Source organism: Rhea americana, unplaced genomic scaffold (genome assembly GCF_003343005.1).
Source record: "Rhea americana isolate MKP2758 unplaced genomic scaffold, rheAme1 scaffold_10, whole genome shotgun sequence".
NCBI lineage: Eukaryota > Metazoa > Chordata > Aves > Rheiformes > Rheidae > Rhea > Rhea americana.
This window is the reverse complement of record NW_028185039.1, coordinates 7,313,281-7,329,990: the sequence shown is the minus strand read 5'-3', so window position 1 is coordinate 7,329,990 and position 16,710 is coordinate 7,313,281. Positions and strand designations below refer to the sequence as shown.

The 16,710-nt window shown below is 37.6% G+C and overlaps 1 protein-coding gene across 5 annotated transcripts in view; it reads right to left on the bottom strand.

Annotated features, from left to right (window-relative positions):
- The window catches only part of MRTFB (myocardin related transcription factor B), a 93,304-nt gene that overhangs the window by 34,749 nt on the left and 41,845 nt on the right, over window positions 1–16,710 (bottom strand). Inside the window, exons 1-2 of one of the 5 annotated variants that reach the window (XM_085302923.1) lie at window positions 15,631–16,407; window positions 13,239–13,369 (exon numbers count right to left, since the gene is read on the bottom strand). The exons of the other annotated variants lie outside the window; for them this stretch is intronic. Coding sequence (XP_085159049.1) covers window positions 13,239–13,359 — 121 coding nt within the window. The 5' untranslated portion in view covers window positions 13,360–13,369; window positions 15,631–16,407. Of the gene's footprint in view, window positions 1–13,238; window positions 13,370–15,630; window positions 16,408–16,710 lie in introns of those variants that run through there. 5 annotated transcript variants of the gene reach the window in all.

Sequence of the window (16,710 nt, the reverse complement as noted above, 5' to 3'; positions counted from 1 at the left end):
ATTAAGAAAAATAATAAACCGAGTCAGGCTCATTCCTACAGAAAACTACAAGAAACGCCCTTTTCGACTGACACACACACTAAGCATACTCTGTAGGTTACGAATTGAAGCTTGTATCCCTGGGATTAGTTCTAACCATCTCCTACTGCATTAGCACCGAGCAGTGAGAAATCCACTCAGGGACACTGAGGAAAGAGCTGCTATACTCATCGAGCAAGCAAGGCAGTCAGGACCGGTGCTGCTGAAGGATACCGCTGCCCGCAATGCAGTGTCAGTAAGTGAACGCCGGTAGTATGACAACAGATACAGGAATGCTCTCACTGATTATGAGCCATCTACCAGCATATCATGGGCAAGTCATCTATTAAGAAAAAAGACGTGGTATTTATGATCTCTAATATGCTTTTTATCAGGAGTTTTTATTGACTGAGCTTTATCACAAACCCCGTTTTTGCAGTTGTAGCTGGTTGATCCATGGCTACCTGAACATTGCTAGTGTAGTGCTTTCAAATATTAGTAAACAAATGTGGGAAAAATCAGACACAGCTTTCAAACTGGCATCCACACTACAAAATTACCACACTATTTTGCAGGGTCGGTAATATCAGTTTGAAAGTCTTTACTCCTCCACAAATTTGGACAAATGTCTATTCTTTGAAATCAATTACAAACAATAGCTACTTGTTCTTTAATCAGACATTATTTAAAAATTTGGAAGGAATGTCATGGCAAAATCAAGTTTCATGTGCAAAATCTCAGTGCAGGAAAAATAATTTTATGGTATTTTTAAGAAAATAGTTTAACTGATAAACTACATATAAAGTGGCAGAGGTTTATCTGTAGGAGGTGCTCATTTTTATCTTGCATCTCTTAACCCTAAGAAAATCAAATTATTCATTAACTATAGGTGTCTCTCTCCCAGACCCAGTATTAACACGATTCTCAGACTACACTTTCCATCTTCCATATGAAAAGGATCAGACTTGCTCTAAGTGCTTCTCTACAGCAACACAGACAACGAGCAGTATTTGGTCATACAGTTGGTAAGGAAGAAAGATCAGACGTTCTGAATTTTCAGCAGCTTTGCTGGATTTTATTAACTACTTCTGATGGTATCTTTAATTGCTAGAGCAAGAGCGCTTGGGAGACAGAATTTATGGCAAACTGGAGTCCCTGCTAGCACAGAAGACTTCTAGAGCTGAGCTGAGCTTCCATATAAGTAACACAGACCTCCTAGGGGACCAGTGAGTGTTCAGGCAGGAACCTTCCTTGCAGAGGGAAGGCAGACTCCTGCTGGGTCTATGCACGAAAAGTTAAGTAAAAGAGATCCTAGGAAAGGTTTGGTTTCTCTGCTTCTTCTCCCCCCCCCCCGCTTTTAAGCATACACTTTTAGTCTTTCAGGGAAGGAGGATTTCAACTGTAGTTTGGTATTTTGACTGAGTTACTGTTTTAAAGAAGTGAGGGCATTAAAGTATCTTGAAAGACTGCATCTCATCAGGAATGGTGAAACATGAAATAATCCATCTGAAATCCCACTGCAAGGAGGAGCTACTATCCAACCAAACCACACATTTGGTACTTGTAGTACTTGTGAAGCAAGCCTTCACTAAAAATCGTTTATATCAAAGAAACCTTTCAGACTCTGTTAAGCACCATACTGKGGAAATAAGCACCTACAGAGGAAAACGGAACACACAAAATGAGGAGGAGGCTAAAATTAGTAGAAAAGCAGCAAGAGAGAATCGATCTTTGGCTTATGGAAAGAGGAGGCATCTTAAGCCACAATCATAACAATTTGGGGGACATTATTTGCCGTGAATAGCTCTTTTACAGTCACAGCCTTTACAAATCCACTGTATTACACGTAAAATACACACAGATGCTTTATTTTAATGTACAGCTTTCTAACAACTTCCTTTCCGCATCCACATTAGTAATGACAAAATATATTTCAGAGTAGTTCACGTTTCTGCAATTTTGGTGCACACCCCACCATTTCAGCATTCTGAGTAATTACTGCATTTTAATTTTTCACTGGTAAGTTTGTAGGAGGAATAATAAAGACCTCAGACTACTATTTGCTCATACAGATAAACTAAGTAACAACTTCAGCACTTCTAGTATGTATTCCCCAGCATTCCCCTGAAACACACTTCAGAAGAGTTTGCCTGAAGTAGATTAAGCTGGAGAAATTTCTCTGAAAAATACCAGTGTACCAAAGCATCTACGTGTTTCTTCCAGTACAGATAGCGCGGAAGGGGCAGGTACRTGCCATGTGTGTCGCTACCCGGTGTCAAAGGAGGCAGCAGCCACGCTGAATGCCGGGACTAACCGGGGCCGGGGGCGCAGGAGCCACTAGCCCAGGGGCCGCGCACCTCCTCCCCGAACAGCGACGCAATTGCACACTGCCCTGGACTGATCAAACATTTCCACTGTAAAAACAAATGCCAACATTAGTCTTGCTCATGCATGCAGCTAATATAGTTCCCATTAAATCCTGAAATGAATGCTGGGTGGCCACTGCCCTTACTGGTGGGTACTGGGAGTTCTGCTGGAGGAATGAGAGCAGGAGACAAAGCAAAATATGATTCCACCTAAAAATGAAAGGAATGTAGGCGACTTTTCACTTAATTTTTCAACTGAGTTCAAATAATCCTTTAATTAACATAATTCCCAGTGCAGATGATGGAAAGCCCCSATACACAGTTTATGAATGCATTAAATCCGTTATTGTTGGCTTCAGTTATGATCAGATTTTTGGCTTAAGTTTTGCAGAAAGAGTAAAAACTGATCGATACCCTAAAAAATGCAGAGTCTTACATGGTAACACATGGCAGAAGGAGGGGAAAGCAGCAAGAAAGTACTCGCACWTAAGCCATATACACATAGGTGTGAAGCTTTAGGTTGTTTTCTTTCTTAAGCAGGTATGTACACAACATAAATGTATTGTCTCTCATAACACTACCTGCCCGCCTATCATCTATTAATCAACACTTGGCATCAGAAAGCAAGTAAGGGAGGAGGATTTAAGTCTCATTTATTTTAGGACAAGTAGTAAAACCTGCAGGAGGACTGCACAGATGAGAGAGTAATTGATATTTCAAACAACACAGAATATCCAGTTACTCACTTCTTAGGTAAAGATCAGGACCTTATATATAACCTAGTAAAGAAAGGATAGCCAGTAGCATGACTAACAGGAAAGCACTGAAGGGGCAATAAGAAGAGAAGAGAACACATAGACCACAGCAAGGAGATGAAAGAGAAACAAAATTGGATGAAAACCAGATGTTTGTTGTTACTATCAATTCCAAAATTAAGACGATGAAGAAGAAAAGTTTTGGGTCAGATTCTTTTGTTCAAATGTTGAGCAATTAGAAAYGTGACTACAGAATATAAATTCTAAATATAAAGTCATTGTGAATAAAAAAAGGCAATATATTATTTTAAAAGGTTGAAAGACTGGRAAAAAAAAAAAAAGCTTTTGCTTTTCCAAAGCAAACAAGTCAGAAAAAAACTAAAATTTACACTTCAATAAAGAACATAAGGACCTAAAATACTTTTAAGCTTTACACAGAGAAGTAAAAAACAGAGATGTTTCTAAGGAAAAAATGCAGTATTTGGACAGGAGCTGGATAGCTAGATCTAGGCAAAAGTTTAGTCGGAGAGGATATTCAGCTTACGAGTCTGAGTGTCAGTCTAGAAAATCATGATATAGACAGTACTGAGCTTTATATTTTCATTCTTTTAATCTTAGAAAAGGCATTATGTGTTGTCATAGAGTCTGAGCCCTAGAACTAAGACTGGAGACAGATTTCTGTCTTTAACCTGGAGATAAACAAACAAACAAACAAAAACCTAAAAAAGATCTAAAAAAAGGAGGGGGGATACAAAAGGAGGAAACTATAGCGATGAGGTCTGTGAAAAGCAAAAAAAGAAAATGGACCCACAAAAAGCAACTGRAAGAACAAGAACCATAAAGATACACAAAGTGGGAGCCATGGAAACTAAATCAGAAATTTCCAATAAGRAAAATGTCATGAAATTATCTTCAAAGACAAGAATGAAAGACGTGCAAATGGAGTGCAGCTTTGCAGTTTTGGCAAAGAATAGCTGACTTAATTGAGGGAGAAACTCCCAACAGAGCAGAACGCAGGTTGATTTAAATATAGAGAGTTACTTTGAAATGAAGCATAGCATTTAAAATCATAGATGCTGATTTCCAAAATAAAGGCCTAAAACTATCAAAGATTTAAAAACGGTGATATACTACTAACTTAGCAAATCTAGTTGCTAAAAGATGACACAAATATTTTGCATTTTACATGACTGGCAGAAATCTCCTTTCTGCCACTGCACTCCAAGCAGCAGTCTCAGAACTGCTGCTGAACAAAAGCCATGCRCGCAGAGGTCAGTCGAGTTCTTGGTTTGATTGCTAGGGGAGAGGGGCATGGAGGGTAGTCATTTTTATTTTCAGATCAGTGTATGAATTTAAGATTAATTCTAATATTTCCGTATGTCTAGTACTTCCATATATGTTTGCTTTGTCAATAAAATTATTAGTTAAAAACACTTTATAAAGGTAGTTCTTTTCAGCTTTCTCTCACTGTAATAGGTTATTTAATATTTTTGACAAATACCAAAACATAACCGTTTCTCACAATAACAAGACCAGATTATTTGACTAGCATAAAGCTAGTGCAAGTCTGCTGACTCTGCAGGAGCAATACAATTTTTTACCTCCTAAAAACTGTGGGCAGAGGCTGGTGCTCCCACTCTTACAGTTTTTTCTACTTTTAGCCTACCAGGCAATTACACTTAGACAAAGGAACGAAGATGATGGTATGAAAAGGGGAGATCATCTATTAGCCAATGCACATCACCACCTGATTATTTTGAAACACATTTTGATAAGGCAGTAAAAATCACATAAAAATAACAACGGGTGCCTGCTTTCACAAAGGGAGAGTACTGTTCTAGTTCACATATTCATGAGTCTAAATGGGCACAAAAGTTAAGAACAACCCAAACAAGCAGACCCTCAACACCTTTGAAGCATTATGCTGCTTTGAATGAAAGCAAACAAGCATAAACAACAGGCACTTAATCATGTACACATCACTTTTCACACAAGATCCTGTGAAGKAGTAAGAAACTGAAGACAATACAGTTAGGTTTTACTTGGTGTGAACGGCASAGCAAATGAAAATAAAATGCATTTCTAAATCACTTAGAGCAAACAGCAGTTATTGAAGTCAAGCAAGTGGTTTCAGCCTTCACTCTGTTACAAATCTCTAATTTGTATCCTATGGAAAAGGTGCCTCAAAGTGGACTATATAATCACGAGCACTGGAATGTAGAAGCCAAAAATAAATTGACAGTTGTCCCACAGGAACAGTGTTATCTACTGATTACCAAGCTTTCATCGCTGCTTCTCGTCTCAAACAAAACCCGAACTTGTATTGTGCACAGTAGTTCTAACACTGATAATTCCRTATCTTACGCAATTCATTATATATCCCATTGATTTCTATTAAATTTCATTTTTTTGCTATGAAACATGCCATTCAAACAGTTGTTGACATTTAAAATTATGCAGAGGCTACAGACATTAAATCAGTGAGAAGGGGTTCATGTGRTAGCATACAAATCTTTCAGACAACAGCAAGAAGAAAAATAATACATCAAAAACRCTTTTTGTGTTGTGTATGCATTTTATCATTCCTTCCAAAGCTAAAATTCAGTGGCTATTAGCTGTTTAAGTCTTTAAAAATGCAAGTAATACGGGAAAATGCCGTGTCCGACATTCCTGTGTACTCCCTTGGAAACGTACAGGAGCAGCAGGCTGGCTGCTGGCGCAAGGCTGGCTGCCATGGAAACAGACAGTGCCGAAAACACCCTCCTTGCCTTTAAATTAAAARCTCTTACACAAAAAGCCTAATTTCTTTTTGCCAGCTTAAAACAGCTTTTATTCATCCAAAGTCTCCAACATGTTGAGCTCAAAGCACAGAGCAACAGTTAACAGCAGTGGTACTAGGTKCACTGAAGCGTTGCTACAGAAGATGAACTTGTCTATCACCTGAATTGTAAAGTATAATCCTCAATCCGAAGTAATTTTTAACTAGTTTTTTGCACCATGACTGTATAATATTAATACAAATATACAAACAACAGGGTTGCAGTAAAGTAAGAGAGAATATTTTTATCAGATGGCAGGTGGAATTCACGAGCGGTTTTAGCATAAAATTTGTAGCAGAATGCAGGACCAACCTTGCACCAGTGTGGCAATTACAGAATAACACAAATTGAGTATCAGTTAATTACGTGCTTCTTTCAGTCACTACCCTTACAGCCCCAAACACTATCTGCTCAGGCTGTTCTGAACAAAACATAATTTACACTAATTTAATCTTCCACAGACAAAAGTTTTGTGTTCTCCTGAGCCATGATTTGTTCTCCCTGAAGTACACACATTTCATGGTGCTGTGCTGTATTTACGCTTTGCTACCTGCTCACAGACACAGAAATGGTTACATTCTTCAATTGATGCTTGCTATGCTAAAAAAACTGAAAATTCAAACAGCAGCATTATGTATAGTAAGTAACAGAATGTGCAGGCAACACGCAACGCACACACTGCCGCAAGGTCACGCGGGATGTGCTAGCTAGACTGCATTACTTGTTCCACGTGTGTCCAAAGTCACAAATGAGGTAACTTGGTGTTTTTCTCATTTATACACCACATACGCGTTCCAAGGAAAGAAGGCAGGTGAAGGAGAAGCCGTGAAAATATTGAGCTCTCTGTAATTTGCTGGAAGYGACTCTGAATAACTTGTACAGCATTTTAGACAAAACGCATTAACAATTTTTGTACTTACTTCTCACCAGCTTGGAAACGATGACACAAAGTTTATAAAAATTAATATATTTTATTTTTTATAAGTAATAGTTTTAAATAATTTTAATTAAAAAATAATTTATCACTAAAGAAATCTAACACCATGTAAATTTGAATGGACAAATTACATTGGGTTCRGACTTCAAAACTTTCATTTTTGTCAAAGCATCATTGAAAAAAGTGAATATATCTTTCACTAGTTTTTATTTTTAAAAAATACTTATTTTTATATAGTTTCCATTTATTTTATATGCAGTTTTTCTAAGATCGTAGCAAAAATAATCTAAAAACTGTAAAATAACTTCATACTCATTTTAGGCAATTATTCAGTCATACCTGAACATTATACTGTTTTATCAGCTTAAAATGTTCTGGATAAGGGCAAAGCATAGGAGTGTAGAGCACTGATGGTCCTGCAGAACTAACAAGGTGTCTATAGGCTGTAGAGTCATTTTAGAGAATCTCTTCAGAATTCCAGAGGGAAATCCCGCAGGGCCTCCAGTTCTTTTCAACTGTATCCCTATGAAGGCTTTTGTCTTTTACTGCTGTAATATTACTTCCAGAAGTAATATTATTGTAATATTATTGTACTACAAGCAGAAAATGAAAAACTAAACAGGAAAGACAGTTAAATGCAAATTTAACATTTAAAACGAAAAAATAAAAAAACTTCTATCACGTTATTCATCACCAATTGAGGAGTTTAAACGACTTGGAAATAGGACAATCTGTATCATATCCCATTGCTGCGGAACACGTTGCTTAGAAACAAGTCAGAACATACATAAGCCTCCAAGCAAGTTACCCACCCGAATGTCTCTTAGGATGAATAAGCACATGTTAAAAAATGGAATGAAGAAAGCCCTATACTTTTTACAATTCTTTCTAAATCTGTAAAATGAGAAAAAAAGTCACTACCAGCATGGCTGAAAAGACTGAATAAATCAAACCTTAAATTTCAGGCATTTTGTAAAATTGCATCTGTTAGGTCTATTAACAATAATTAGATTTTTCTAAATCTGCAAGTATTCCTCTGCTTAATACAGTCTTTCTTCGATTTTTAAAAAACTAATTCACATTTCCTCAGCTACTGCTATTAGCCAGAGAAATCTTACTGTCAAGGGACTCATAAAACTTGGGTTCAAGTTCTACATCTGCACCAGACTTGCTTTATGATCATTTGGAACGTGTTTCACTGAATGATGACAGACGCTTTCCGGTCAAGTCCTTGGAGAAGGTACCAGCCCCACTGCTGCGCTTTTCCGAGGCACAATCGAGCCAGCAGACTAGAACATGTACCCGGGCAGATCCTCCAGCTCACAAGATTACACATTAATTTAAAACCCTGAGGAAGGTGGATTTGCGCTCAGACTGCCAGCTGGGCTGCAAGCAGTGGCATTTTGTGGGTTTTGCTATGTAGACAACATCATCAAATTTCTGCGGCTGCCYGTTCAGTGAACGACTCGGGCTGCTGATGGTCACCACAGCGGCAGGTTTAAGCTAGGCCAACATGCTGGACTTGGCATTAAAAAGGCCGAGGTGCCTTTTCTGGATGCTTTGTGGAAGGAAAGAGAACACCTCCAGTGCAGGAATGAGGACAGCGGTTTCAGAGCCCGGTTCCACACCTTCACCCGATCTAAGGCTGCCCGCAAGGCAACGGGCTCTTCCTGCCCCCAACCTCAACTGCACCTGTCRGGTCGATGCTCTGATCTTGCTGAAAACAAACACAATTAAAAACAATTTGTTCTCAGTAAGACCAGTTTACTGATCCAACTCACTTTGGGGTTGCATAATTGCTAATGCCAGCGCAGGAAGGAGGCTGGCAGTACACAGCGCAGGACTACACCCGCTTCTGGCAGCRGCCGTCTTGGACGGACCCAACTATTTGTGAAAACTTTAAGAAATTTTGTTGTAGTCATAGCAAGTTTCTTTGGAACCCGGTAGTTAGCTGCCTTATCCTCCAATTCTACACAGCTTACGTACAAAATCGAATTTAAGAAGTATTTAAGCACCTTTATCTTTAAAATAATGAGATCATCTTACTATCTTTTCAGTGCTACATTGAACAAGAGAATTTTACTAAKTGCTGATTGACTTTTAAAATGTACAATAATCCCAATGTTATTAAAAAAATATGGTTCATATATAAAATTAAGAATTTTAACAATCTCATAATATCAGCCCACTGAATTTAAAGTGCTTTATTTTCTAGCTGAAAAAAACAGGAATAATACCTTTTTTCCCCTCAAGCTTTCTCCATTATTTGTGTCTCAGTAAAAGATACTCAATAGACTACTACGGATGAGGTGTCACAAAAATACTTCTGAACATCATATAACAAAATTTAAGACATTTATTTTTATATATATATATRTRTATATATATAYACACACACAMACACACATACTAGCAGAATCTGTAAGTAAAAGATGCCACTGCAGGAGAGAGTGGAGGTTAAGAGTATTACCAATATTTAACATGAAAGCAGTAGCAGGAATTCTGTTAAAAAACAATTCTCATACAATACTGATGTGACTGTAGGAGAGGAGGGGAATAAGCCACTCCTGACTACACCTGGAATCAGTTAACCAGAGAGCAYGAAGACAGTTCCAGCAAGTACCTCAGAAGTCCCTCTGCTCCAATTTATTCTACCCTGTATCCTGTTTCTAGCACCTGCCAGTCTGCAGCTCCTCACAATACAGGAAAAAAAATAAACAACAACAACAAAAAAAACAATACAAATCCAGGAAAGAATTTATGCTTCAAGGTAAAAATTTTTCTTTCTGGTTAATTTTGTTTCCTTCCAATATCATGCAGGCAACTGCCACTTGGATTAATACATAAAAATATGGTGCAAACTGAATTTTGTGAACWGTGCAAAAATCCCCTTCTAAATCCCATGTGACATAACATGCTGACTGAAGAGAGGACATCAAGGGGACAAACTCTTTTCAGTTGTCCTGTGGAYGAAAACTGAACCACAGAAGTTCCGCCTGAGCGTGAGGGGGAATTTCTTCCCTGTGAGAGTGACGGAGCACTGGACCAGGTTGTCCAGAGAGGTCGTGGAGTCTCCTTCTCTGGAGATCTTCAAGGCCCGCCTGGACGCGACCCTGTCTAACTTGCTCCAGGTGACCCTGCTGAGCAGGGAGGTCGGACTAGATGATCTCCAGAGGTCCCTTCCAACCTTACTGATTCTGTGATTCTATGATTTGTTTCACCAAATTAGTATTGTATCTTCAAGAATTTTCTTACACACTCATACACTCTGGCATGAGCTTAGCAATCTTTAAACCATTAAAAATTTAAACCATTCTGGGTATGAGGCAAGACTTCCTAAACTTCACTCCTCACCTCAGTTAGAAACCTTCTTCTGATCCAAACCCTAAAATCAATTCTAATATACACATTTTTGATTTTATATTAACTCTCTTTCTTACTAACTGTATGCAAAATGATGTCCTGATTTCATGTGAGGCTTTTCACTTGAATTTTCTAAATGGTTTGGCCACTTACATCAGATTAACAGTCAATGCTTTGGAAGCTTCTGATGGAGCTGTTTAGGTATCAATGTATAGTAATCCTCAGAACCAACAAGCATTTTTGTTCCTTGTTCATACAAAAGGAAATTTTGAATAAAACTAAAGCATAAAATTAAGACCTGTGTTCACAGAATGGAAAGAAGACAAAGTAGTAACATACAGGTTGTTTACAAGAAAGTAGCATTAATTAGGAGGATTTCCTCCTCCACATTTTCAACAGGATGCTGTCACACAAACYCTTCAGAGTAGTCATTACCTTAAGCAAAGAAAAAAAAAAAATCAAACTTCTAATCTAACCCTCCAACGCACCTAATATTAATTTGCTGAAGTCAATGTTATGATTTGTGCTTTTGTCAAATGTCTTTTCATGTATAAAGAAGTACTAAGTAAAAAAGGAATCCATTTACAATGTTCAAAAGGTAGACATTGCTCAAATAAGCAAACGCTTTCTACCTCCATATTTTCACATTTATCAAACTTGTGCAAAACAGGTTAGGAAGCAAAGGCTATACTATACTCTGAATCAGATAAACTGCTATGAATTTAATCTGGGATGGCCAACAGAATTCCATTTTTAACTTTTGCAGTTTTWATGATTAACTGATAGTATTCATAAATATTTTTATGTTCTAACAAGAAAGGATCCATGATTCAGGTGGTGAAAACCACATCATCATTTGCTTAAAAAAAGGGGGCATGTCATCCAACAAGCTAACTTTAGAATATATTGTTCTGTTAAATGAGAAGTGTTTTAAAATATTTCAAGACTTGAAGAAAGAATGAAATTAACAGTTACAAACAAATTTAAAAAATCCATAACCATTGCATATTTTGTGACATTTTAACTGAAAAGGTAAAGCTCTGTTTTAGTGTTTCTACATTAAAATCAAGCAGATTTGAAATGTTCTCAACAATTCATTCTACATACAACAAGAAAGAAAATACTTGGCTTTTTTGGCTTTAGAAAGAGGCAAGGCTAGAAAGAGGCAAGGCTAGAAAAGAAGCTAAGACAGTCATTTATATTCTCAAAGAAGTTCATTATTTTCATTGTAATTATTAAGCCGCCAAACTTAGCAAAGATGAAAAGGTGAACAATATTCACTGGGAAAAGTGAAAATCAAGAAGAGGTACTAGAACAGAAAAAAATGAAGGAAAGATAAGAGTTTGAGGAAAACAATTATCTTCTTTCACACACTGAGTAACTTAAAACTCTAAAACATCCATGAATTTAGACTGTAAGAGTTTCCCATAATTGCAAGTTTTTACTGATTGACAGATCATCATTATTGTAACGCACATTCTTTAATCCACTTTCTCCATAACGGATACCTTCAAAAAAGCCCAAGGACATGATTTCTGTGGTTGCTTATTAGCTCACCTACACTATCAAACACATTTGTTTTTCATGTCTTTCTCCCCCTTGTTTCTTCCTTGTTTAGCTCTCTCTTTCCCACAATTTTTCTCCATTTCTTTCCTTGTTCCTGCTGCCTGAGGTGGCAGCAGCAGGTTTAGGTGGAAGTGCTGGGAGRTGCGAGGTGCGCACCACGAGAAAGGAGCCATCAGCCCTCTTGCTAACTCAGTATGTCTTTTAATCAGAACCTTCCTCTCACACAGGAGACAGGACTGTTACGCTCTCAGCCACTGATAGTTATGCTCATTAGCACTGAACTTATTATTGTCCATTTTCCCAGTCATTAAAATCCTTTGCTACCACTACGTTATATAAAAATGATTTTTCTCTCACCCCCTCTTACTTTCTCTTGGGTATCTTTTTTGCATTTTAAATGTTACTAATTACTTTCTCTCTCTATTTTTTTAACAGCATTTCAGTTCTGAGAAAGGCATGATCTCATTAAGAGAGGGGAAAAATCAGCAGTCTTGTCACAAAAACCAGGAGATCTTTGGATCACCAGATAATCCAGAGATATCTGGAGTACAAGCCAAGGCAGAGAGCTCTAAGGAAAGGAGGAATTGTCTATTACAAAAAACAGTTTGGTTTTGACTGCTTAAAAAGTATGAGCTTGAATCTTGAATTGCAAAGAGCACAGTGTTAACATGAATAGTGCTGTCTGCAGGGCAGGCAGTTGACCTCAAGAAATCTCTTCTTRCTCCTCCTTAATACAGTCCAGTTATCTCCAGCTAGGAGAAGAAACAAGGTAACGTCCATGTCTCAGCAGTATTACTGCTAGAGCCTAACAAATACTACCTTAAATGAAGCTGGTATAGTTAGCATCAGCCAGCACCATTTGTCAGCTTTAACTGATGTTCTAAAAATCCTTGGAATACTATTTATTTGAATAATCATTTAAGGAGACATAATATAATTTGAAATGCATATACCTAAAAAGCAAAAACAAGGCTAAATTTAAGTAGGAGTGGAGGGAGAAGAGAATCCTGAAAAAAGACTGTAGCTAAAAGAACAGCAGTGTTGCAAATGAGGTAGCAAAACAGGTCTAAAACTACAGGTTTGTGGGTTTTTACTTTTAACACTGTCSTTTTGAAGCATTTTGTGCAATATTTACAGGACAATTTCAGAGAACTTCATGGACTGAGCAGTGAAATGAGTACTTAATCACTTGCATTTTTTCATACTACAATTTCAATCAAGCTATTATCATTCTTATTTTAATAGTCTCAGATAAAATTTAAGTTTAGCTTTTAATAAGTTTTAAAGACTGAAATCAATAGTTATTTGATGTACAAAATACTTCTTGACATAGAGTATCATACAGCAAATGCTTGCAAATTGAATATACATAGGACTTCTGCATTTTCTCTCCCCCAACCAGCAAACCACTGACCTTCCTTAAGACTTTTCTGGCTGTTCACATCAAGGCATTCCTTTTCTTTCAAGGGCTTAACATCTCCTGCAGGTAAAATCTCTGAAAAGCCCTGCTGCTGCTTCTTGGAGCTATCAATCATGGTGAGAATCCTTTAAAAAGGCAACATCCAGCACAGGAAAAAAAAAAATATTTATTTGCCACCAAGCAGTATGCTGCTGTCCCAAACGCCAAATCCAGTTTCTTCCTCCTAGTAAATGTGCAGCTGTGTCTTTATGCAGGTGAATACAGCTGTCATCTTTTACTTTCTAGGYTGACCTGCAACACACAGTCTGCTTTGAGCCAGTAACTCGCTCAGACAACAGTCACGGAGCATGTGAAGCAGAACTCCCAAATCCCACCTCTTTTCCAGGCAACCACTCCCCCTTTTCCTTTAGTTATGCTTGCTTCCTCTGTACATTCGCATTTCAATATGCAGCTTGATGGTCAATCATCTGACAAAGAATGAGTCAAGCAGTTAAAAATAAATCCAGCAGTTGCTGAAGGAGCAGCATTTGCTGATACCTAAGATAAATTACTGCTGGGGACTTTTGCGCTCTTTTCCCTTCCTTCTCCCTTCCCCCACGACTCTAAACCCTGCTGCAGGCAGCAGAAATACTTATACTCAGCCYGACTGGCACATTCTTTACTCATTAAGTTTCATCAGTAAAGAAAACTGTCTATTGGCATTTAAAAAAATTATGCTGAGTAGCCTTCTCACCTCCACCCTCAGCCCTTGTTTTATCTGGGGATAAAACACTGGGGAAGCCACTGATCATTTCTGTGTCTTTCCTCACAAGCATACCAGAGAGTATATTCATTCGCATGAGTTTCTAAAATGAACGATTTTATTACTTTCCTTTCTGCATTACAGTTACCAGGCAGTAACACTTCTCATTATTCCTTAAGTTTTAGGATTGCTTCCTCCTACAGTTTCTCACCTGCCATTCTCTCCAGTATATTCCATTTATCTTGCATGAATCATTGCTTCACTGTYGACCAAACAGTTTTGGAAAAAGGGCTCCCTTCAGAGTCTCTGGCATTAGCCATGTGGCAACAGCAGACTCGTTTGTGTTTCCTCTATTAGATGAAACAAACTGCACCTCATTTTAAGTAGCTATTTTAGTTAACAATTAATTCCAGCAGGTCCCTTTTCCCCTCTCCCCACCACTTATACAGAATAGGTTCACTTGCTCTACTCAGAAAAGGACACTCAGAATCCTTGTTCGCTAAATAACATTTTCTGAGTTTTTTTATGCCTTAATATTGTCATTTTTTTTCTTCTGTCTTTATACCAGTACTAGTCTTCCAGATGCTGCACATCTAAAAAAATCTTCGTGTATTGAAAAGCCTCACTCTTCTCGGCTCTGACATTACCTACATCTCTCCCATCCAGAACTTCACTCCCTGAACTTTTTTTTGTCTGCCTATTCCTATGGCTCCTATCTCCCTCATCCTCTTGTAACTGATGTCTATCCAGGTAGCTAATGTAAGGAGGTGAAATGAAAGAAGGCATTCTGTACAATCTGGAGAACTGTACCAAATCCATTTGATCTGGAAAGAATCTAGGCTGCTGGTAAGCTTGTGARCCACACAACACAAATAGCAAATACCACAAAGAAATGACTTCACATTCTACACAAGAGCTAATTGACCTATTTTAATTTTAAAAGGTAACAATTTATCACATTTAATTTTTTAAAAAGGTAACAAAACCTTACAAAAGGCTTTAAAAAATATTCAAGGGGTTTTAAAATGTTTTATTCTAGAAACAGTAAAACCTACATGGAATGCAAGGCATCGCAGTTTCTCATCCTAGTTCTTTAGAATTTAATCYAACAATTTTTCTTCACAGAAAAAGTTCTGCTATTGTTATGCATATGAGTGATTCAAACCAAGTCCAGTGCAAACCTTAAGTTTTGAAATTTTCTTCAACTGTCAGAGGAAAATGTGTTTTAGAAAAAAAAAAAGCGTCATTTCTTACTAATGCTAACAGGTGACAGCTTTCATGTTTTACTTTCTAAACGCCACATGTACAGAGTAAGATTTTACATTTAAGGTGAAAAAAGATGCCAGTTAAAAGACATTTTAATTACTATTTAATTTGGAAGTAAATTTAAGCTTCATGCTCTAATTTACCCCATACCACCAGCTTCTAATTGCCTAAAAACACCATCATTGTACACAGCTTCCACATTTAACTTCCACATTCTTACTTTTTATTTCAGTTCCTTCAATCTGAAATTATAAAGGATATCTGTCTACATACAAAAAAACCCAGTTCACTTCTCCTTTATGGGATTAGATCAGGAAAGGTCTGTGTAATTAAATACCTGGTGCAGAATCTTAAGAATAGAAATTAGAGAGGAGTCACCTTGCCTCTTCCGGTCCTCCTCCAAGACCATCACTCGATGCAGCAGTGGGCTATGCCTCTTCCCCTCAAAAGCGTGCTCCTGTGGGAAGCTATCCAGAGTGCCTGGCGGCACCRCCAAACTACCCTGACTTGACGGGTCCTGCTCCACTGTCTTCCTTCGGTGACTAGCAGGAAGCAAACCTAGTTCTACTCAAAACTGCAGATACAGAGGAGACGGGAGCTTACTGGGCCTTGCGAGCACCTGGACATTTATGCAACTGAAAATAAAATAACACTCTTAYAGCATAAATGATTTAAAACAGCTCTCTAAATATTTGGGGTTTTGCACATCACTTCTACTAAACTTATCAGCTTAAATACAAATTATAGAGTATCACATAATTTATGTCCCAACATTTCTGATTTTGCAGTGATTTTCATCGGGCACACAYACAAAAAGCCCGCTGTGGAATAACTCCTTCATAAGTTGAATGAACTTCCTCAGGGCCTCCAATCTAATTTCTTCCTCAAGGTCTCCAATTTACTAAGCACAAAAAACAAAGCTACTTTTGAGAAACAYGCACATCTGGATCAGAGCTCCCAGACAACCAGAATTCAAGCACACACTGTTTAAGAAACCTATATGAAAATTTGACACAGGTGATAAATATATTCTTATGGATATACCAGATCATTATTCTACATTTTTTCTTGTTCTAACAGAAAACCTAACAGTTTGAATTAGTTAATAGTCTGACCAGTGTAACAACAGATAAAACCAGAAATGGTTTTATGTAAAGAGTACTGTGTTCAAGCCATTTTCTAAAAACTCTATCTTTGGTCTGAAGTAATTTCAAAATGATTCAGAATACAGAGTACCTGAAGTTAAAAAACAAAACAAAACAAAAAAACAACATATTAATAAGGAAGTCTCTCACATATTTAGTGAGAGTGCCCAGTGCTGAAGTGAATGCCACATCATAGTCAGGCATAGTCAGGCAAAAAGAGTTCAAACTTTCATACATGTTTCTCATCCGTTGAGAAAGACGAACTTTACTAACAGAAGACCTGGCTATCCACTCCTCACCTTTCTCAAAAGCT